Genomic DNA, 24,593 nt, shown 5'->3' with positions numbered 1-24,593 from the left:
ATAATGTAGAGATTTTAAATGTATATGTAAAAGTTCTGTTACAAATTTGGGAAGGGTAAACCTGGTGAGGGCAGTGACAGAAGTGTCAAATAGACTAAATCAGCTTTAATATCTATGAAACTACAGTAATGTAAACTTTGTGCTTATTAAATAATTCACAAATGATTTTTAATAGTGCATATACAATCAATAGAATCAACTCATTACACATATTAATGACTTCGGGTTGTGTTTACACAGGGTTAATTTAGGCATTCCAGCTTGGACATTGGTTATAAGATGTAAAGAAATACAATTATATAAGCTGTACCCTATTTCTTCAGACATACCTTCATATTTTTAGGCAGAGTGTAAGATAAGTTAACAGCACAAACTGAGTTCTAAATACTCATTAATCATTACAACATACAGAGTTATCTCATGTAGTGCAATAATGTAGGCACCATGCAACAGGTCATTTGTTACGGTGTTAAAGCAAAACAGAAATTTCACATGAACTGTATTTACATAGCAACTGAAGATGACTTATCTGATAATAACATGGGACAAGGCTTTTTTATGTGATTCTGTAGATCACCGGACTGAGTGAATCTCCTCCCACATGCATTACAGTGATACGGCCTTTCTCCAGTATGAACTCTCTCGTGTCTTTTCAGAGCTCCTGAATGCGTAAAGCACTTTGCACAGTACGAACACTTGAAAGGTTTTTCTCCAGTGTGAATTTTTTGGTGCTGTCTGAGGGCGCTGGATCTGGTAAAGGTATCGCCACACTCGAAGCATATATGAGCTCTCTCACCAGTGTGTATTTTCTGATGATCATTAAAACAACCCAGTCGTAAAAAACCTTTCCCACAAACGGCACACACGTAAGGCTTCTCGTTTGTATGAATTTTCATGTGCGCCTTTAAGGTCGAGGCCAAAACGAATTTTTTACCACACTGCTCACACTTAAAAGCTCTTTCATTCGAGTGAGATTGCCGATGGTCTTTGAGATTTGTTGCACATTTGAAACCCTTTCCACATTCAGGGCACGTGTAAGGTCGTTCTCCGGTGTGAATCCTTACGTGTCTTTTAAGGTGTCCTTTACACGTGAAACTTTTCTCACAGTAAGGGCAGGTAAAAGGCTTCACTCCGGAGTGAATTTTTCTGTGCTCATTAAAGTGCCCTTTATGCGAGAAACTCTTTCCACATTCGGGGCAGATGAAGGAACTGTTGGCTTCTGTTCTCCGATGTCTTTCTTGTGGGATTTTCTTTAAAGTCTCTGAGCAACTCGAAGATTTTTCTCCGGTTATGAAATTAGAAGGTTCCCGACACTGATGCTCATCCTCCACTTTCTTCAGTTCCAGACTTTCATCCAGGTCTAAAAATAATAAATATCAAAAATGAATACAAGTATAAATACAAACTGCTTAGATGCTAAAGCTTTGTGTTAGCAATAGAAAAGTTAGGGGTTCAAATCCTAGTAAGTCACTTTAAACATCTGCCAAACGTATACAGGCAAATTAATGGCCACATGCGTAGTTACTTTTTTATTGCAAACAAGAGTAATTTGGAACAGTTCCAAAACAATCATGGACGACATAAATCATTCATCAGATTATTATACAGATTCACACATTTGCCACTTCTTTGGTTGTTAATTCTTGAAAGTGTCATAATTAAGGTCACAAAGAAAATTGTTTAGAGAGTAACAATCGTCCAATTCATGATTTTACATTTCCTTTGGTGTGTATGTATTTGTACATGTTAACGGTATAAACCCCAGTTAACGTCTTCAACATAAATCTCTTTTCTTGGACTACAACTTTGTGGATTGTAGGCAACAATTAACTTCATGGGCCTGTTGACGTGGACAAGACATTATCATAATTTTTCCCACTTTGACTCACAGCCTGTAAATTAACTCCTGTTACCATTGCATTGTGACCGAATGTTTCAAACACATGGTCTTTTCAGGATGGGATAGCTATCCAATCAGAGAAAACGCATGAAGTGACCAGGTGTAAAAAAAAAGGTATTCAGATTGATTAGTTTTTGTACAAAATCAATGCGTTTGAGGAAGGCACGATATCTGGAGCTACAAAAATGTATGTGTATGTGGAAAATAATGTGTCAACCATAAACCACGCGAACACATTGTATTATACCAAATACACAAAATAACATTGTTTTTTAGCAATGAAATATGTAAACTTTAATTTGGGAACTGTTGAGGAAAATGTACATTTATTCTAGTAACAATCCCATTCATTATATCAGAAATTAAAATTGTCACTAGTGACAATTGAATTGTTGATATCAAGAATTAACATTGTTACTAGTGAAAATGTAATTCTTGATATCAACAATTGAATTTGAATGGCAGCCTACTAGTGAAAATACAATTACAGACATCAATAACTTAATTGTTGATATCAAAAATTGAATTGTTGATATCAAGAACTGAATTGTTGATATATAATAATCAAACATTTTGGTTCGATTCACAAATTCGCAAACCCGTAAAACGAATTCCAGTGAGATCAGGCTGCTGGTCTACTTTACATTTCACTGTTATTTTGACTGCAATCAGTATGCGGGCATCTACCTAGAAACGAAGCTTTTCGAAGCTTTGAATCAATTGAACCAATTGCTTCGCAAATTGATTCAGTTTTTCGAAGTGTTCGAAACACCTACACGCTGGCGACACCTGCTGGTCAAAATAGTGTAAAAGCAGCAAGATCTATTTTACACTTTTTACAGAATAATAGCAAGATTGTTCTTAAAATATGTTTTTAAGAAAAATAAATTATTTAATTTAGACATAATTAAAAGTGTATTCTATGTTTTAGTTTTATTTATGGCAAACAAATCATTAAAACGGACTCCCTTTTAAATAATGCACATTTTTGTCATTAAACCTGTCTATAAACAAAAAGTAGACAAAATGGTAGTGTTATTAGTCAGAAGAATGAATGTTTTATGAACTTTTATAATAAAACCCGAGTTCACCTACACTGGTCATTAGTGAACAACTCCACCTAGTGGTGAATCGTCGGATTTTCGTAATGAAGCCTCGTTTGCTAAAATCACGTGACTTTGGCCAGTTTGAACCATTCTAAACAAAAGATGTTTCGAAGCCTCGTAAAGCATGCCAAGAAATTGCCCATCACTGTACCCCAAACTTTCCTCAGTAAACAAATATAAGTTATAACGTTACACTTAACATTGAAGTATGGACACCAACCTCTTTGTTCGTCAGTATCGTCAATATTTGTCACTCTTAACGGCTCTGGATCTGTACTTTCTTTCTCCTCTTTAACAAACTCCATTTTTACTGTTGCTTGTTGGTCCTGTTACACCTGTAGTTAGTCGTTTCTTACTAATTCACGAGCGTTTTGTTTAGACCGCCACGTTTACAGAGATGTAGGAATAATCTCGGGATTTAGCCCAACTGGAAAACTAAAAGCGCCCTGTGAATTGCGCAGCACGTAGGCTACATCTGAGTGTGTGGTCAATTCATAATTTAAAGCTGTCAGTCACCGCAAAATATAAACACTGTTTTCTCAAACCCTTCTAACATCCACATCTCGAATCCCACCTCTTCCGTAAAATGTCAGGTCTTCTTCTACTGCCTTATATGGCGGATGGCAAACCAACTTATGGTGCATTTACCGCCACCAACTGGACTGGAGTATGAAGCACTGGTAGGCGCATGTCGCGTGATTTTTTTTCCCAAACCAGTTAAGCGCAAACCACGCCCCCTTACGTTAAAATCCCACCCGCAGCCGTGACTCTCGCCTCTGCTTCGATTTCATTGGTCAAATGTGTTACGTAGTCACCTAAGCGGTTCAGACGTCTCCTTAAGGCAAGGGGCTGTATATATATTATGAATCCGAATTTGGCGCTGACAAACGGTAAGATAAGCCGCCTGATTGTTTATATATAGAATTTAATTATCATCATAAATAACAATTAGGAGGTTTCAGTGAAAGTTTTTTTATTATTATTTTAACTTAATGTTTATCGTATCCTATTTATATCCCCTGCAGCGGATTACGCTTGTTCTGGCTGTAATGAAGACCAAGCCTCACATCTGAAGGTTAACATTTTCAATTAATTAAATGTTATGGCCAATTTCATGCAAATGTCAGCCTTTGTATGAAAAGTTTTTACCTAAAGTTTTAACATACTGATCTCGGATGTTAACATTTGGGTATTACTATATTATTAAGGTTCTAAAACATGTGTCCTTTTGTATAACATTCATAACACATGTATATTTCTCTAATCTAAAACAGAAAACATGAGTATAAATTATGATATTCATGATATATTTTTGATGTCTCTAGACTGCTATTCCATATCATCAAAAGTTTAGGAAAATGGTTCATTATATTGTTACATGTATATTTCTCTAATCTTAAACAGAAAAAATGAGTATGATTTATCTGGTAATTTTTATTTTTACAGGACTGGTTACCTTCTGGGTATAATTATCATTTCTGCACCTACACTACACAAGGCACATCAAACTTGGACCACAAAAGTTTTGAGGTATCACTCAGAATTGCACTGAAAGAAATTTGTGAGGTTAAGGAATGGGTGAAAAAGCTTAGTGAGTCATCAGGAGTGAGTTGGAGAGTGGCAGTGACCAAACCAAGTAAGGGACAACGTGTGCTTTATAAGGTAATATCAAATCAGTTTATTTATATATTCTTTACCCCAAATTTTAAGACTATTATTAACTGTTATTATTATAAGAAGAAATCTATCACAATGTGAAGTTTTCATAGTAATAAACTAGTAATAGTAATAAGTAGTAATAAATAGTAATAAACCACTTATGAAAAATGTATAAATTAAAAATCTAACATGCCTAACATTTGTCCACAATTCTGTATATTTGGTCATTCTTGTTCTATATCTATCTATCTATAGGCTCATTATAGGTGCCAGCATAATGTTTGTGTCCGATCAGGCATGGCTAATCAAAGACGGCTGTCAAAAAATACACAATGTGGGGCAAAAATGGTTTGCACTCTGGTAAATACTGTAGACACAAGGGGAGCATCTAGTAGGTGAGTTAAAATTTGAAGATAGAATAATGAAGGGCTTTTGTCAGACCTTTATGTGATTTGTTTTTATTTTTCAGGAGCAAAGATCCCCATATACCCACCTACCCAACCTCTGTGCGTTTGTACAATGTACATAATCATAACATCTTTGTTGCGGAGGCACTGAGGCACAGGGATGTGGGAGTAAAGGCAATTGAGACCCTGACTCAGTTGTTTGAGATTGGGCACAACCCAACCTCAGCTCTGGCTGTACTTAAAAGTGACCTGCTGGCTGAGCATGGAAACAAATATGTATATGCCTCAGCCAACCGTACCCTTTGCCCAGACCTTCAGTTTTGCTACAGGTAAAATTTTACTAGGCCTATAAAACAAATTAGAAGCTTTAACAGACAAAAGTAGTCAAACAATCAATTTCATTTGCAGACTGTATCAGAAGGTGAATAAACAGGAGTTTGGAGAGCAGAGTGGGGAGGGAATGCTTGTAGCTTTGGAAAGGCAGGTAGAATCCTACAATGCATCATGTGATGACACCTGTGCTAAGCTTAGTATGTCCTCAGCAGGAACACCACTTGTAGCCATTTGTTCCCCCTTGATGAAACGAACACACCGCTTTTCCAATAGTGGAGAAATGTGTTTTATGGATTCATCTGGTAACATGGACCGTGAGAACTGCAGGGTGTTTCTCCTGTGCAGGTGGTCTTCCTCTTGGTATAGTTATAACCCAGTCAGAAGATGAGAGAACAATTAGTGAGGGATTGGAGCTGCTGAAGTCCTTACTTAAGAATGATGCCTTTGGAGGGCGAGGTGAGGCAGGCCCTTGTGTGTTTCTTACAGATGACTCAAAGGCAGAAAAGGGAGCTATAGCCCAGGTCTTTCCTGAAGCCAAACAGCTGCTCTGCATATTTCATCTTCTTCAAGCTGTGTGGAGGTGGTTGTGGAACAAAGAACACAGGGGTTGAGATGAAGGACAGACAAACACTGTTCAGCATAGTCAAAGACATGCTTTATGCCAGGGAGATGAGTACAGTTGAATTACTCTATCAGCAAGCTCTTGACAACCCTTTGACCACCAGGTAGGGAAAAAAGTAGATAGGCAGAGGTAGCTTAAATATTTTACAAGTTCTTCTGGTATGATTAGCATCCAAATGCCTTGGATGAGGGTTTTTAGAGGGTTTTCCTGTATTGTTTTTATTTTATCTTTACAGAAACAAGAAGTTCTTGACTTATTTACAGAGTCTTTATAGTCGACGCGAAAGTTGGGCTCTCTGCTACAGGAGGGACTTGCCAACACGTGGCAATCAAACAAATAACTATGTGGAAGCTGCAATGCGTGTATTGAAAGACAAAATACTTCAAAGGACGAAAGCATTCAACCTTCCTCAATTATTCAACCTTTTCACCACCCGACTAGAGATGTACTATGAAGCACGTGTGACAGACATCGCACTTGGCCATTGGGAGGCATTTCACCGGTCAAGATTCCTTGCTACAGAAAGTAATATTAAACCATCTGATATTTCTCAGGTAATGTATACATTTGAATAAGAATCATACGGAAATCGTTGGAGTGTTTTGTTTCTTAGTACTTTTATTTACTGTTTGTTTATTTTTACAAATACACAATACACCTTCGTTTAATAACGACAATGAAAATAAAAAACAATAATGAAATGTTGTAATAAGTTATAACGCCAGAATGCATAAAAGCTGAATGTTATTTTTGGGATCAGATGATGTTGTCCGATTACTTACAATTTACTGCGATGGTCAGTTGAACAACAAGGTCACATTGCAACTCAATGTGTTTTGTGTCCTTCTCAGTTTGTTCTTAAAAGCTAGTCTGGCATGACCATTCTCTACAAGAATGCAAGTCTGTTCTTTGAATTCTTAGAATATAGAAACATTCAGTGTCTATTTTATGTCTTTGTCACTGTTAGGTTGGAGAGAAGAAGTTTCAGGTGAAATCCTCCACATCAGGACACACTTATACCGTGGACATGGAGTTGGAGCTCTGCACATGCCCAGCTGGCCATAGCGGGGCACCATGTAAACACCAAGCAGCAATAGTGCAAAATTACAACATCACCTCTATCAACTTTCTCCCCACAACAGCTGAAATGAGGGCTGATCTGCTGAAAATAACAAAAGGTAATAATTTCTTTGCAGCCTAGGTTGTCACACATGGACTGACACTCTATTGAAATGCTACTGCACCTTCTTAAGATATTTGAACAAATATGTCTTGTCCATCATTTTCACAGCCTCAGTTTCTCTTGACTTCCTGAGTCCTTTACGGCAAAAAAGGCCTATGTCAAGCACATTAGCTCCAGGTAAGTTTAAGTGAGAGATACAAGCGAGTACCTTTATTATACATGTTTAATTCTTAACAAAACTTGTGTAGCAGTGTGGCATTAGTATACGGTTGTTACAGATGTGCCTCCCAAGACAAGAAACCTGCAATACTGATCATCAGTACTATCTTAGTGCTCAAGATGATGGTAAGTATAAAAGAAAGGATGGTGCTGTTTTTTATTTACTCTTTTTATCTTTCTATTGGATGTATATTGTTCAGAAAGACCATATTTCAACATTATATTTTATCTGTGTTTGTTATGAACAGTAGACCATCAGCTGGCCGTGTCTACCTTCAGCTCTGCACAATTACCCCCAGTTTCACCTACTCCAGAAGGCTCAAACTCCAACCTACCCTGTGTGCAGAGTAATTCAAAAAGTGGTGAGTCCATAAATCTCTTGAATCACATTAAAGAGAAATTAAGCCACAATGTACTTCTCCATATGTTGTTCTAAACCTTTAATATTCTGTTGAATAAAGTCTTTTTAGTCTTATTATCAAAATATCTTGTTTTGTGTTTAACAGAATAAAGAAACTCGATGTTTTAGAATAACATTTAAATGATGACAGATTTTTTTTACCTTTTGGCGTGGTGTCCCCTTAACATCCTCAGAAAGTCTTGAAACTTTGTAAATGCTAAGGAACTGCCATTAGGTATTTTTACTTAACCGTATATTTTGAGAGGATCTCATGATTGTACATAAGCTATACACAAGCTGTTCTAAATTATACACCATTTATTTCTTTATAAAAAGTCTAAAACTATTAGAAAACACATTTTATACTGGGTTTTATTTGTGTCCCATTGGTTTATGTGATTTATAGATTGTACCCCTCAGAAAATGTTCTGTATTTTCATTAGTTTTCTATAGATTTCATTTTAGATCCCTTAGAATACAATTGTGACTATATTAGGATTATTCAACCTTTTGATAAGTGCTGCCAAAACCACCAAATATCATAACATTCATAAAACTATTTAATTGTTTTTATTGTTTGTCATTAATCAGTATCTTTACTTACTTTTGTTTTTATTGTTGTCTCAATAACCAGCATCTATACCTCAGTCTCCTGTAAGAAGGATGCTAAGACTGCTCGGTGAACTGTCTGAAACCTCTGACTACAGTGATGCCATGAACACAATGGCCAAGCAGCTTGAAAAGATGCAGCACAACCCGAGCCAACTGATCTCTGCATTTTGCTGTTTTGGTAAAGGAATGTCAGTGTCAAAGCGTGCAGCAGCATTAAGACGAGCTGCTAGACGACCAGGACCTATTATTGGCTGTCAGCCAACAGCAGTGGCCCGAAGAACAAATAAGTTTGGTTCTAAGCGGCGTTTGACAGCTGGACGACCCAGAGCATGACTACAGCAGACATGCAGGAAATGGGGGGAAAATGGCTGTAAGGGTTCGCCACAGATTGTCAGAATCTGTGGCAATGAATTACTCACATCAACACTAGAATAATATTTGTATGTGGAATTTGTGTTGATGGGTTAAGTGTTTCTAATTTGTTCCTCCTGAATGTTTTAAAATGTTAATTAGTAGATTAGTTAATGCAAATACAGTATTATTAATGAATTCTATGAATGAATGCTTTCAGGTTATAAAGCCATATTAAAACCATATTCGGACTCTTGTTTACAGTAAAGGATGCGTGAAATTACATTTTCTCTGTGCAATACATTTTTGATAGCTGTTGTATGTAAAAGTGTCTTTGTGTACAATGGCAGTTTTGTGTTTTATCCATTTAATAAAAATGTTTTTATATGAGTAGTAGTCATTACATTAGTGCAAATAAAGGTGTGCTTTCGAGTTACTGGGGTACATGGATGACATAGGCCTATGCTGACTGGTCTTTGCAGTGTCGCTTTAAATTGAACCCATCTGATGTCTTTAAATTCTAGACTTAGACTGCATTATAATAAGGTACTATTGTTTACAGCGCTATATTAACTCTCATATCCAAATTTTAACAATGATTTAAGTTAAATAAATTTACGCTCACATTTAAGAGGCTCACAATTTAGTCAAACTTTACCTGCATAATGTTAAAAAAATACAAGGACAAAACATAACTCTTTGATTGAAAATGAAATGAAAATGACTGAAAACAAAACTATTATTTTCAAATATTTTTGAATGTATTTTCTTGTTGACTATTTTCAAGACTCTGATAAGGTCAGGATACTTTTCAGAATATTTATTGTGTATGAATATTTTTCTTTTGTACAGTACACAAACGCAGTTTTCTCAGTGTTAAGCTCCTCTTCTGTTTCTTTTTATAGCATATAAATGCGTTGTTTTATGCACCCATTTAAACTGTTTGCACCGTTTCATTTTGTATGCGCGTGTATCCATTTTGTATTTTGGATATTTACAATAATATAAGTTTAACTGTGCGTGGAATGAGCGCTGTGATGTAGCTGACCAATGAAATCGAAGCAGAGGAGAGAGTCATGGCTGCGGGGTGGGGTTTTAACGTAAGGGGGTGTGGTTTGCGCTTAACTGGTTTGGGAAAAAAAATCACGCGCAAATGCCAGGTTTCTTCTTCTTATTTGTGATTTAATGGCAGCTTGCGAATCAACGTTGCACTACTTCCATCTTTCTGGTGTATTTGCTTCCTACAATGTCCATTACCTCATATTTTCAATGTCATCACCAGCCGAACTTTCCTTTTAACAAAATACAGATACAGCAGTTTTGGGGTAAAGAGAATCATGTTCCTTACAAATAAAAGAAAAGTAGTCCTAGGTCTTACCACCCTGAAATTTACATTTTTGCTAGAAAAGTACATTTCTCAATAATAATAATAATAATAATAATAAACATATGTACACACTAAATTCTATGCTGTGGTGGTGACCTATTAAAATGCTGCATTACAAAGAAACATTTTGTAATAAAAATTATTTAGGCATACAATGATTCAGAGATCTTTTCAGAGTATGTGCATTCCCAGAACATATGAAAAATAGATTCATCTTCAGCATCACAGAAGGAACATACGTGGTCAATATCTGAAAACATGTTTTTTATTAGGTCTGTCGTAGCTTAGCAAGATAAAAAAGATCAAAGACCAAAATAATATTATTAGCGTTATATTAACATAGTATTCAGTAACACTTTCCAATAGGGTTGTTTTTTGTTAACATTAGATAATGCATTACCTGACTGACAACGAACAATACTTCTACAGTAATTAAATCTTATGTTAAAATCATAAGATTTACGTGTTAACATAATTTAATGCACCATGAACACGAGGTAATAACATGAGCAATTGTATTAGCATAAACTATAGCATTAACAAAGATTAAAATTGCTGATAAACCGTATTGCTTTTGCATTTATAAATGTTAACAAATATAACCTTATTGTTTTATACGAAATATTAGAATTAAATAAAGGTATTAGTTAGGGTTAAAATTACGTTTTTTTTTTATCAGGTGCCAGGCCCAAAGCAATATTTGAATTTTTTTGAGTTCAAGGGGCAGTTCAGTAGTTCCCCAATTGTTTTTATTTAGAGTTATTTATTAGTGCCGATGCCGATACCGATTTTTGTTTCATCAGCCTTAGCCGATGACCGATACAGGCTGCCGATTTTCTTGAGCCGATATTTGAAACCGATACTGCTTTTGCTCACTCAATTTACATCATAAAAATGACACAATGATGATGCCAAATGTTACACGTCTCAATAAAAAAGTATCATTTATTGAACTTTAAAAAAAAACTATATTTAACAAATAGTAAAAACAGGTGAGGGTGCTATGGAACCATGAACTGCACTAGCAAAGGATAATGATTTCTAGCACTTTACTACTACAAATATATTTATATATAGGGGTGGTTTCCTGGACAGGAATTATCTTAAACTAGGACTAGAGCTTAGTTTAATTAGGAAATATAACTCAGTTTTAACAAACATGCCTTACTAAAAACATTACTTGTGTCCATTTTGAGGCAAAACTTAGGGCACTGATGTATTTTAAGATGTTAAAAAGAGATGTTATTAGTTTGGACAGTTCTTACATTTATTTTAGTCTAGGACTAGTCTAATCCCTGTCTGGGAAACCGCCCCATAGAGATGAGAAATAAAAACCTGCTTTGTCCAGCTATGATCAGCTGTTAGGCCGAGCTTTCGATGTTGTCATGGAAAGGTTGGTTGTTTTTAGTAACATGACCTGCAATCGCTTGCGGCCGATGCAGATACACATAAAACTCGCAAATATAGGCCTATCACTATTATTTATGTTAAATCCTCTCTCATTTGTAAGTTGCTTTGGATAAAAGTGTCTGCTAAATAAATGCATTTATACTTTCAATTGTAGATTTATTTTCTGGTTCTCTGTTACTGACATAAGATAAAACTCTAAGACTTTCTAATCATTAAGATACACTTGTTCCTTCTTTCAATGTAATCCAATCTGCAATAGAATGTGGAAATCAACTTAAGCACATGACTTATTTCTTAAGCGAATGAAAAAAGAAAACCTATGATTGTCCCTAACACTAATCCTAAACTCCTTATTGGGGACAATGTTTTTTTGAGAAAAGAAAATTGAATAAATAATTTTGACCAAAACTACTGCACAAATTACGCAAAAATGTGTTCTTTAAAGTTTTTAAGGCTTCAAGGCTTTAACTTAAAATTTGTGTAATTATAACAAGAAATTGCACAATGGTGGTTAATTTAATTGCAAAATATGCCCAGTTAAAGTATATATGCAAATAAAGTAGACGTATTTTGACACTGAGGTTTGGCCTTATTGCATTAATAAGCTGCACAACATTTAAGGATAAATGCAGTTCTTTATGACAATCTGAGGACCCTAAAAGCAAATATTAAAAATTGCCCATGACGAATTGTCATGGTTATTCTATGTCTGTGAACTTTTTGGTGGCTGTTCTGTGTTCTCTAGTCTTATACCCTTATTTTGAAGTCATGTATTCTGTTATCCATGTTTGTAGTCTATTGTAGTTCTGTTACGTTGGTGGTGTGAGGCTAGCCTGGCTCCGCCCTCCTACGTGCTTCCGCTTAATTTTCTTTTCGCTTCAGTACTACGTCTGGGCCTGCTCTGTAGAGTTTCGTTTTCTCCTGCAAAAATCTGTGGGACAGATCAGCAAACAGATGGGGATGGCTAAGAACGATGATGTTGAGGTCGTGCGTCAGTTTGAGTTGTAGTTCAGTAATAGCAGCGGAGAAAGACTTGAGAAAATCTATTCGGTCCGGTGTTGCAAAACTGCCGAATATACAGAAGTTAAAGCCTGAGCAAGAACCAGGTTTGCTAAGTTTTGTTTGTCTGAAACCGGCCGGTTTCTGTGCAAGAAAAACGTCACGACCAAACGTTAGCGATTGGTTATGGCAGATTCAGAGTGACTCTGGGCAGATCCAATAGTTTTAAACTTCAACAGAGGACCCTCCTTAACGGAAGTAACGCTTTGCAATGGAGCGTGGCCAGACTCTCTGTACAAATGAAATGAATGAACGAGAGTCTGGTTGGACCAGGCTAGTGTGAGGCAGGATCCAAATGCATCTTTTTTATTAATACAAAAACAAGATAATCCAGGTAAAACATGTAAACATGATAAGACACAGGAACTAATAGGCAACAACTGAAACACTAGGGCTATTTATACACAAGGGTGAATGAGGTAACAAGAAACACCTGGGGCACATTCAAGTTCAAAACGGTGCACAACGTTTTGCTTACGTTTTCCTGGAAACGGTGTGCAACGGAGTTTGAAATATATTTTCTCTTGTTTGGTGGGTGTGTCAGAACTACAGTCCAATCAGCAGCAACATGTAAATAAACCATTCGGTACTAAAGAGACAGCTCGCACAGTGGGTCCAAGTTGGGATGTTCTCTTTTATTCTGAAGGGCAAAGGCAGTGACTGTAACATTGAGGGTATTTTACAGTATTTAGCACGCATTTACGATTTCATATGGCTCTGGAAACATTTAAAAAAGAATACAAAGAATGGCCTTCTCATGCTGTAGTTGCAACTCTTGTGTCATCACAACAGGGTGTAAAACACATCACCGTTTCTGTTTAAAAAACGTTGTGCAACCTTTTGTCCAGGCTGAACGCAGCCTCGGGAACAATCAGACAAGGACCAATGAGAAACTGAACTACAATAGACTACAAACATGGATCACGGAATACATGACTTCAAAATAAGAGTATAAGACTAGGGATCACTTGAACAGACACTAAAAACTAAACAAAAAGTCCACAGACATAGAACATAACCCTGACATGAATTCAGAATCATTGAATTGATGTACTTCATCTGAAATAGATGCAAAATCATACATTGATCAGTGATTACTATGGAAATTATTTTTACCACTAAGACCTCCAACTGTGTAGCTTTAGTAAATGATAAAATAACAGATATAAACTTCAATTTAACATATGGGACCACAATCAGTTCTATAGACCATGGATCTTCAACAGGGAATCTGGGGTGGTATTTGTGGGGGTCCTCCAAATATGATTTGAATTAAAAATATTATTTGGAAAAATAAGTTTAGGCATCAAACAAAATGCATTCATAGGCTAATAACAGAAATGAAAAACTTTATTAAAATAAAGGTTTCCTCTGTTCAGTAAATTGTATGTTAAAGGAATAGTCTACTCATTTTCAATATTAAAATATGTTATTACCTTAACTAAGAAGAGTTGATACATCCCTCTATCATCTTAGTGCGTGCATGTAAGCGCTGGGGCGCGCTGCGACACTTCGATAGCATTTAGCTTAGCCCCATTCATTCAATGGTACCACTCAGAGATAAAGTTAGAAGTGACCAAACACATCAAAGTTTTTCATATTTAAGACGAGTAGTTATACGAGCAAGTTTGGAGGTACAAAATAAAACGTAGCGCTTTTCTAAGCGGATTTAAAAGAGGAACTATATTGTATGGCGGAACAGCACTTCTGGGAGTACCTCAATGACCAGACACACAAGAGCGTAAGTAAACTTTAAAACAAACTTTATTTAATTTAATTAAAATATAGGTAGGGGAAGGGAGAGGGAATCTAAAACCAAACTCTCGGGGCAGAGAGTATTGAGCCGGGGATGCTCGAACTTCGTCACGGGGATCGCTCGGGTAAGTCTTCCGAGAGGGTGCGCCTTTCTTCCACGTGACTTTATCCACTGTTTCCAACTGATACTAGTTTCTGTGTTTGAGGTTGACTTCCCGTGGCGCCTTTCCTCCTTCCTTAGGCAAAGAGAGGGACACGGTGAGTAACACGTTGGACTGAGGTGAGTACCTTGTGCCGCGGCGTCTGCTTCCGGGGGCCCCACTCGGGAGACACCTAGGCAATGGGCAGATGGAGTTTAAAAGCCAACTGGACTTCCTTAGGACGCAAGATGGTTAGAATTCAGCTCTCAATGTATGCACAGAAAGGTAAGTAGTTTATCGCTGTGGATATACAAGTAGGTATCCCAGGTAAGTAGCTTGGGTGTACAGAGGTGGATGCACAGGGGTAACTGAACCTTCTCTTTGGGCGACAAGGACATATCCTTACAGATTCGTGTTTAAAGGTAGGTAACTCTTAATTTGGGCATACAGGTACGTGTGCAGAAAGGGTAACTGGATCTTCACTCTAGACATACAGGGGCGTATTCACAGGTAAGTGGCTTTTAGCTTTGGGCATACAGGTACGTGTTCAGAAAAGGTAACTGGATCTTCACTCTGGACATACAGGGGCGTATTGACAGGTAAGTGGCTTTTAGCTTTGGGCATACAGGTACGTGTTCAGAAAAGGTAACTGGATCTCCACTCTGGACATACAGGGGCGTATTCAAAGGTAAGTAACTCTTAATCTGGGCGTACAAGTACGTGTGCAGAAAGGGTAACTGGATCTTCACTCTGGGCATACAGGGACGTATTCACAGGTAACTGGCTTTTAGCTTTGGGCATACAGGTACGTGTTCAGAAAAGGTAACTGGATTTTCACTTTGGACATACAGGGGCGTATTCAAAGGTAAGTAACTCTTAATCTGCGCATACAAGTACGTGTGCAGAAAGGGTAACTGGATCTTCACTCTAGACATACAGGGGCGTATTCACAGGTAAGTGGCTTTTAGCTTTGGGCATACAGGTACGTGTTCAGAAAAGGTAACTAGATTTTCACTTTGGACATACAGGGGCGTATTCAAAGGTAAGTAACTCTTAATCTGGGCATACAAGTACGTGTGCAGAAAGGGTAACTGGATCTTCACTCTAGACATACAGGGGCGTATTCACAGGTAAGTGGCTTTTAGCTTTGGGCATACAGGTACATGTTCAGAAAAGGTAACTGGATCTTCACTCTGGACATACAGGGGCGTATTGACAGGTAAGTGGCTTTTAGCTTTGGGCATACAGGTACGTGTTCAGAAAAGGTAACTGGATCTCCACTCTGGACATACAGGGGCGTATTCAAAGGTAAGTAACTCTTAATCTGGGCATACAAGTACGTGTGCAGAAAGGGTAACTGGATATTCACTCTGGACATACAGGGACATATTCACAGGTAAGTGGCTTTTAGCTTTGGGCATACAGGTACGTGTTCAGAAAAGGTAACTGGATCTTCACTCTGGACATACAGGGGCGTATTCACAGGTAAGTGGCTTTTAGCTTTTGGCATATAGATACGTGTTCAGAAAAGGTAATTGGTTCTTCACTTTGGACATACATGGGCGTATTCAAAGGTAACTAACTCTTAATCTGGGCATACAAGTACGTGTGCAGAAAGGGTAACTGAATCTTCACTCTGGACATACAGGGGCGTATTCACAAGTAAGTGGCTTTTAGCTTTGGGCATACAGGTACGTGTTCAGAAAAGATAACTGGATCTTCACTCTGGACATACAGGGGCGTATTCAAAGGTAAGTAACTCTTAATCTGGGCATACAAGTACGTGTGCAGAAAGGGTAACTGGATATTCACTCTGGACATACAGTGACGTATTCACAGGTAAGTGGCTTTTAGCTTTGGGCATACAGGTACGTGTTCAGAAAAGGTAACTGGATCTTCACTCTGGACATACAGGGGCGTATTGACAGGTAAGTGGCTTTTAGCTTTGGGCATACAGGTACGTGTTCAGAAAAGGTAACTGGATCTCCACTCTGGACATACAGGGGCGTATTCAAAGGTAAGTAACTCTTAATCTGGGCGTACAAGTACGTGTGCAGAAAGGGTAACTGGATCTTCACTCTGGGCATACAGGGACGTATTCACAGGTAACTGGCTTTTAGCTTTGGGCATACAGGTACGTGTTCAGAAAAGGTAACTGGATTTTCACTTTGGACATACAGGGGCGTATTCAAAGGTAAGTAACTCTTAATCTGCGCATACAAGTACGTGTGCAGAAAGGGTAACTGGATCTTCACTCTAGACATACAGGGGCGTATTCACAGGTAAGTGGCTTTTAGCTTTGGGCATACAGGTACGTGTTCAGAAAAGGTAACTAGATTTTCACTTTGGACATACAGGGGCGTATTCAAAGGTAAGTAACTCTTAATCTGGGCATACAAGTACGTGTGCAGAAAGGGTAACTGGATCTTCACTCTAGACATACAGGGGCGTATTCACAGGTAAGTGGCTTTTAGCTTTGGGCATACAGGTACATGTTCAGAAAAGGTAACTGGATCTTCACTCTGGACATACAGGGGCGTATTGACAGGTAAGTGGCTTTTAGCTTTGGGCATACAGGTACGTGTTCAGAAAAGGTAACTGGATCTCCACTCTGGACATACAGGGGCGTATTCAAAGGTAAGTAACTCTTAATCTGGGCATACAAGTACGTGTGCAGAAAGGGTAACTGGATATTCACTCTGGACATACAGGGGCGTATTGACAGGTAAGTGGCTTTTAGCTTTGGGCATACAGGTACGTGTTCAGAAAAGGTAACTGGATCTCCACTCTGGACATACAGGGGCGTATTCAAAGGTAAGTAACTCTTAATCTGGGCATACAAGTACGTGTGCAGAAAGGGTAACTGGATATTCACTCTGGACATACAGGGACGTATTCACAGGTAACTGGCTTTTAGCTTTGGGCATACAGGTACGTGTTCAGAAAAGGTAACTAGATTTTCACTTTGGACATACAGGGGCGTATTCAAAGGTAAGTAACTCTTAATCTGGGCATACAAGTACGTGTGCAGAAAGGGTAACTGGATCTTCACTCTAGACATACAGGGGCGTATTCACAGGTAAGTGGCTTTTAGCTTTGGGCATACAGGTACATGTTCAGAAAAGGTAACTGGATCTTCACTCTGGACATACAGGGGCGTATTCACAGGTAAGTGGCTTTTAGCTTTTGGCATATAGATACGTGTTCAGAAAAGGTAATTGGTTCTTCACTTTGGACATACATGGGCGTATTCAAAGGTAACTAACTCTTAATCTGGGCATACAAGTACGTGTGCAGAAAGGGTAACTGAATCTTCACTCTGGACATACAGGGGCGTATTCACAGGTAAGTGGCTTTTAGCTTTGGGCATACAGGTACGTGTTCAGAAAAGATAACTGGATCTTCACTCTGGACATACAGGGGCGTATTCAAAGGTAAGTAACTCTTTATCTGGCCATACAAGTACGTGTGCAGAAAGGGTAACTGGATCTTCACTCTAGACATACAGGGGCGTATTCACAGGTAAGTGGCTTTTAGCTTTGGGCATATAGGTACGTGTTCAAAGGTAAGTAACTCTTAACTTGGATCTACAGTGAGTAAACAAGGACACAGAATGCATTCAACTCACAGACCCTCAAAGGGATGGACGACAGGCCTTGGCCTCTTTGGAGCTTGGGAGACTGGAGAGGATGTGTTTAGCCCAGCACTTGTGACTTCTTCACCGGGGCAGACTTCCCGGACCACGTTCAACCCGGTCACCTTTAACCGTATTCTCCCACGACGACTCAGAGCCTTGGGCTCAAACCTGCAAAGCTAGTAGTAAACAGACTCACAGTATTACTTCACAAATGTATTTGGCTTCAGTGAATACAGGGGGAAAAGATACACCACCTCTTGGCTTCAGACAAGGGTAGATGGGGGGTATGAATCGGACACTGCTGCTCGCGGCCGCCGCCACCACGATGGGTGGGTTCAGGTCAGTTGTTTATACCAGGTACGTGTATAGACGAGTACCGGAGTCAAACGCCTTCCCTCTCCTCTCTTCCAACCCACAGGACAAGAGATCTAGACAGAGGTGAACTTCTAGAAGTACTCCACAGTAGGTAAACATACACAGAGGCCACACAGTTGTTATTTCATACAGCAGCCAATACTTCCCTCCGTTGATGTCCTTTCCCACAATATTCACACTGTTCTTTACTTGTTGTCGTTGCCTCGCCACCTCCGGGTGGGGGAAAAGGGGGTTAGGAGTTATAAGCGGGTGTACATAGAAAAGGTGGTCACCGCCATCACAGCGCACGTTCTCTTTAACAGGATTTCCTTCTCGGCGTAAAGAGTGAATGCAGACAACAGGGACACGGCACAACACTGCAATCTTCAGGTGTACACACGTCAAAGACAGACTCACCCACTGCATTCAACACACTCCAGTGAATTAGGGTCAGCACTCTACGCTTGGACCGAGGATTGGTCCAGGGGAAAATCGAAATCGCTGGCACAGTGTTCTCACAATTCCGTTGATGTTATTTTCCTCTCCTTTCTTTCAGCTACTCACATCAACACAGCCAGAAGGACAATATCCTCCTTTCACTGCCTATTTACACCATATCCTCCAACAGCTCTTCAGGGTAAGCGATCTCTCCACAAAGGAAGCACAGATCAACAAAACTCTTCATCCAAAATAATTTTCCATTCTCAAACCTGTATATTCATGCCTGCCCAATCCTCCAGTTCGCTTTGCGAGTCTCCAAGTCCACAACACATCCTGCACTTTACCAACCCAGAAGTCCTTGCGAAAGAGCAATCAGACTAATCAGACGAGTTCACACTGATGGGCAACTTTTCTTCCTATTTCAAGTGTGAAGCTTGAGTCTGTCCCAAAATACAACTCCGGTGCACCCTCATGGACTTGCATCAAGGGTCCCTAAGGTCTGCAATACATGATGTTATCAAAATGTGGACTCCAAGGAAGTCCATAAGTCTGGAGTGTGCCATTTTGGACAGGGCCACTGCAGCAGTGGGGGCTTGCCGAAGACTGCATCAAGGGTGCAAAGGGGTTGCTGATGAGCACACTTTGGAGTGTAAAAATTACAGATAGGACACCCTACGGACTCGTAGACAATGGCTGCGTTCCACTCCAGTTTCAGACACACACTCGCAAACTTCCCTAAACATTTCCCCTGTCACCATTTTATGTTCCCTAAACATTTCCCCTGTCACCATTTTGAAGTGCGTTCCACTTCATCAAGTGGACGAGGGAAGTTTATATGGACAGACCTCTGTCAAAATCGAGGGAGCATTTTACTTCATATGTACACTTCAGGCAGCTCCATATACTACAATGCAACACGATTGTGATGTCACTTCAGCAGCTCGCGCTTTGCACAGTTCAAATGATGGAGGGGAAAGTAGTTCACACCTGTAATTTAGGGCGTTCCATTTGAACCTACTTCAAGTGTTCCGCCAGTAGTGGGCACTCGTACAACGTAAGCAATGACCTACATCTGAGTGAACGAGGCTGAGGTAAGTTAGCGAGGGAAGGTCGTAAAAACCGAACTGGAACGCAGCCTAAGCGAGCAGGAGTAATTTAAGGGCACTAGACCAAAAGTCCACATAAAGTGCGCAGTTTGGGACAGGGCCATAGAGGTTGCGATGACAAGCAGCATGTGGTATCCAGATTGTGTTGCACAATGTCCAGTAACTCTGTCTGTTGCTCTTGTTGAATAATTAGCAAGTTTTGATGGAAATTATAAGAAAAAAATTGCTGCTTGGACAAAACGTTCACATATTTTCTTTGTATTTTCCTAAACTCTTTTATAATGTCTTATGATATCAAAACCCTTCAAATAAGAATAAAGATAATGCTGAACTGAGATTTTACAACATGTTTAATTCTGCCAATTCTACATCTCTCCTAAATGTGAATTTATAATCTTACAGGTGCTTTCAGGTGATAACAAGCACAGACTACACAAAAAACATTCCTTATTTGTGACAGTGAAATTCAGTCTGAAGTCTTATAATCTAATGATGAAATTTAGAGCATCAAAGTTTGACTTTACGTTGATTACAATCTCTGACATGATCTGACTTTAATGTAAAAAAACAGTAATCACAAAAACACTTACAGTAGCTGGGTTTTCACACATAGTGTCACCAATCTGATTGTAAATGAATACAACCTCAAATCAGAAAAAGTTGGGACACTGTAGAAATTCTTAGTAAAAACGGAATGGAATAATTTACAAATCTCATAAACTTATATTTTATTTACAATAGAATATAGATAACATATCAAATGTAGATATGTCATGCCAAATATTGGCCCATTTTGGATTTCATGAGAGCTACACATTCCAAAAAAAGTTGGGACAGGTAGCAATAAGAGGCCAGAAAATTTAAGTGTATATAGGAACACCTGAAGGAGGACCAATTTTTAGGAATACGAATGTTGTCCCATTCTGGTCTAAAACAGGCTTCTAGTTGCTCAACTGTCTTAAGCCTGATGCACACTGTGAGATTTCAGCCAGAATTTAGCTGTCTGGGATCCCAGGCTAAAATCTGCCATCTTTGATGGCTAGTTTGACATGTTCACAGACAGCCAATTAATGACCGTTGCGATCAAAATTATCCTCCGACAAAATTCTGGCAGTGTCAGAAATTTTGAGACACAATTCTGCTGTGTGACATCTCCCTACGACAACCGGCAGCTCAAGAACCAATAGAAATCAACGCAAACAAATGTCAAAAATAGCTAGGTAGACTGTACAGCAGGAGCAAAAACTTGTGGAGTTATGGAAAGATAAAGAGTGTTTGTACAACATGTCATCGCCACTGTATCATGATAGGATAAAAATGAAGCAGCCTGGAGAGAAATCGCGCTGGAATTTCAAACGCCAGGTACTTGTTTCCTTCGTTTTTACTTCTTTTTATGCTCGATAAAAGACATGATTAAAATGAACGGTAGATGTTGTTTTGGTTTGCTAGCCTTCGCTTCAGCGTGTGTTTGCCCAGCCGTTGTCGATCGATGACGTAAAACGGCGGACGCGTTTGTTAAAAGTCTTTAAACTCGTACAGTCTGACATTGATGGAAATTGAGATCATACAGTGTGACATGGACTTAATTACGATCTTGATCATACAGTGTGGCAAGCAACAATCCTAAAGGACAATTTAAAGTCGCACAGTGTATACCGGGCTTTAGGTCTTCTTTGTCGCATCTTTCACTTTATGATGCGCCAAATGCTTTCTGTGGGTTCTGTCCCTTGTTTTTTTGGAATGTGTAGCTCTCATAAAATCCAAAATAAGCCAATTTTTGGCATGACATTTCAAAATGTATCACTTTCAACATTTGATATGTTATCTATATTCTATTGTAAATAAAATATAAGTTTATGAGATTGGTAAATTATTCCATTCCTTTTTTACTCACAATATCTACAGTGTCCCAACTTTTTCTGATTTGGGGTTGTACAACACAAAAAACAGTTAATAGTTCACACACTTTATAAACAATAAAACAATACTGGTGAGCAACAAAACAACGGCAATGATATTCTTTTGAGATGTGTCAGAACAGGCTGATTTCCAATTAAGATAGCTCAAATTAGCATTTTAGTCTTGGACTAGACTTAAGCACTTTCTGGGAAACCGCCCCTAACTATATCTCTTGTAAATGTTTTTATGTATGCAAAACAAAGTGATTAGTGTTGAGCTTCTGCAGAACTGAAATACATCCAATACACAGATATTTATAAACGTATGTTAAAAGGAAATTTTGGTGCCAAAAAGATTTCATGAACCCAGTCTTGTGTCAACAGTCCAGGCTGGTTGCAGTAGTACAGTGGTATGTACAATGTTTTCCTGGCACACTGTGGGCGTACTAATACCAATCCATCACTGCGTGCCAAAGTCATTGGTTTGATTCCCAGGGACTTAGTACAAGTGTGAGAGTGATTTAATGGACATAACAATAAGTTTACTGTTCTCAAGTGGAATTCACAGTCAATAGATTAACACCACCAAGGGCACACTCACACTATCCAAACCAAACCATGCCCCAGCGCGATTGTCCGCCCTACCTACTCCCCCAGACTTGAGCGATCCGAGCCTGGGTGTGCTTTCGTCATTAAGATGCAATTGTTTTGAAGAAAACAAAGTATAGCGCTGACTTAACACTGCAACCCTTCGTAATGTTAAGTCTGTGTTTTTTATTCGGGTTCGTAGCGATTATAGTGCACCTTACACACCTGAACCAAAGTGAACTGTGCTCTATATAGAGTGGTAGAGAGCGATCACACTAAGAGCGATAACTCTATCTTGGTTTGGATAGAGTGAGTGCGCCCTGAGATGTTTGAGATGAAGACTTTTTGTAATTGACAAAGTGTCTTTGAGTTTGTCTATTTGGTTCTCTAATCTAATACACAAAGAGTCTGCATGTGCAAGAGATTCAGGTCCTCTTAATGAGGTTTTAAATATTGTTGAGCGTATTATTTTTCAATTTATTTGAGTTGCCCATGCAGCGACTTACAATTGCTATATATGTCAGAGGTCGCACACCTCTGGAGCAACTATGGGTTAAGTGTCTTGCTCAGGCACACAATGGTGTGTCACAGTGGATTCGAACCGGGGTCTCTCACACCAAATGCCTGTGTCTTATCCACTGCGCCATTACCACCCCAGTGACTACATGTTAACACCTGGTCCTCTTTTGTGAAAAAAAATTTGTGTCGGTAAACTTTTCTCACTGCGATTATTTTGGGCAAGCTTTTTTTAAATGCTTGCCCAGACTTCCATATCGGCTAAAAGTCTTTCCACATGAGGGGCAGAGGTACGGCCTCTCTCCGGTATGAACTCTCTCGTGTACTTTAAGTCCTGACGACTGAGTAAAACACTTTTCACAGTGCGAACACTTGTAAGGTTTTTCTCCAGAATGAACTCTTTCGTGCACTTTCAACTCCGCAGGTCTAGCAAAAGCCTTCCCACAGTCCAAACACACGTAAGACTTCTCACCCATGTGTGTTTTCAGATGGTCTTTAAAACCGTGCAGCCATAAGAAACTCTTGCCGCAGAAAGAACATACATAACGCCTTTCATCTATATGAATCCTCATGTGCGTTTTTAAGTGTACAGCCAAAAAAAACGTTTTCTCACATCGATCACATTGAAATGGCCTTTCTCCGGTGTGGGAGAGCAGATGGGTTTTGAGATTGCACGCCTCTGTAAATCTCCTTCCACACTCAGAACATTGATGTAATTTCTCACCAGAATGGATTTTCATATGGACCTTCAGGGTGCTGTGCTGTGTAAAACTTTTTCTACACAACATGCATGCAAAAGGCCTCTCTCCCGTATGAATTTTCATGTGTTCCCGAAGGCCCTCTTTTTGCTTGTAACTCTTTCCACACTGAGGGCAAGTGAAAGGTCTCTCTCTGGAGTGAATGCTGATGTGCCTCTTAAGCTCTCCTGGATTAGGAAAACTCTTTTCACACTGAGGACAGGTGAAAGGTCGCTCTCCGGTGTGAATCCTTGTGTGCCTCTTAAGACCTCCTGAATTTGTGAAGCTCTTTCCACACTGAGGGCAGATAAACGGTCTCTCTCCGGTGTGAATCCTAAAATGTTCCTTCAGGCTTCCTTTACTCGTGAAACTTTTTTCACACTGAGGGCATGTGTACGGCTTCTCACCTGTGTGAATTCCCATATGAATTGTAAGGTGTCCTTTACGTGTGAAACTCTTACCACACTGAGGGCAGCTGAATAGATTGTTGGTTTCCGTGTCATTTGGGGAGACATTTTTGTCAGTTTGTGAGCAGGTTAAAGGTTTTTCTTCAGGCATAAAACAATGGCGTTTCTTATAAGGAGGTTTTTTCTCCACTTTATTTGGCTCTTGGCTGTCCCCCTTTACCTGCAAAAGGTCTGAAATGAAAATGACATGGTCAAAATCAATTTAAGTAAAGTTACTACAAGGTGAAACTAAAAAGTGACACCAAATTTGCAAACACTGCAGAGCTCAACAGTAAGGATAAGTTCCTAGTTACACAAGATTTGGTA

At 39.0% G+C, this 24,593-nt stretch overlaps 3 protein-coding genes and 1 long non-coding RNA gene across 4 annotated transcripts in view; 2 read left to right on the top strand and 2 right to left on the bottom strand.

Moving 5' to 3' along the window:
- Positions 1-151: 151 nt before the first annotated feature.
- LOC135758118 (uncharacterized) lies at positions 152-3,595 on the bottom strand. Its single transcript, XM_065272969.1, has 2 exons — positions 3,227-3,595; positions 152-1,360 (listed from the first exon to the last, which is right to left on the bottom strand). The coding sequence occupies exons 1-2, from the start codon at positions 3,309-3,311 to the stop codon at positions 504-506; spliced, it is 942 nt and encodes a 313-aa protein (XP_065129041.1). The 5' UTR covers positions 3,312-3,595; the 3' UTR covers positions 152-503.
- Positions 3,596-3,860: 265 nt separating this feature from the next.
- On the top strand, positions 3,861-8,761 carry LOC135758116 (uncharacterized). Its single transcript, XM_065272967.2, has 11 exons — positions 3,861-3,896; positions 4,032-4,081; positions 4,453-4,668; positions 4,921-5,060; positions 5,135-5,401; positions 6,263-6,581; positions 6,995-7,205; positions 7,319-7,387; positions 7,489-7,555; positions 7,678-7,791; positions 8,464-8,761. The coding sequence occupies exons 1-9, from the start codon at positions 3,869-3,871 to the stop codon at positions 7,521-7,523; spliced, it is 1,335 nt and encodes a 444-aa protein (XP_065129039.2). The 5' UTR covers positions 3,861-3,868; the 3' UTR covers positions 7,524-7,555; positions 7,678-7,791; positions 8,464-8,761.
- Positions 8,762-17,644: 8,883 nt separating this feature from the next.
- LOC141282313 (uncharacterized) lies at positions 17,645-21,085 on the top strand. The gene is made up of 3 exons (XR_012336914.1): positions 17,645-17,711; positions 17,889-17,917; positions 18,095-21,085. It is a non-coding gene; the product is annotated as an uncharacterized lncRNA (long non-coding RNA).
- LOC135758117 (uncharacterized) overlaps positions 21,085-24,593 on the bottom strand; it is a 29,758-nt gene continuing 26,249 nt past the window's right edge. The window contains exon 3 of the mRNA XM_065272968.2: positions 21,085-24,458. Coding sequence (XP_065129040.1) covers positions 23,296-24,458 — 1,163 coding nt within the window. The 3' untranslated portion in view covers positions 21,085-23,295. The remainder of the gene's footprint in view (positions 24,459-24,593) is intronic.

This window comes from Paramisgurnus dabryanus, chromosome 6, assembly GCF_030506205.2.
Source record: "Paramisgurnus dabryanus chromosome 6, PD_genome_1.1, whole genome shotgun sequence".
Taxonomy (NCBI): Eukaryota; Metazoa; Chordata; class Actinopteri; order Cypriniformes; family Cobitidae; genus Paramisgurnus; species Paramisgurnus dabryanus.
The sequence above is the reverse complement of the archived record's forward strand: the minus strand, read 5'-3'. Positions and strand labels throughout refer to the sequence as shown.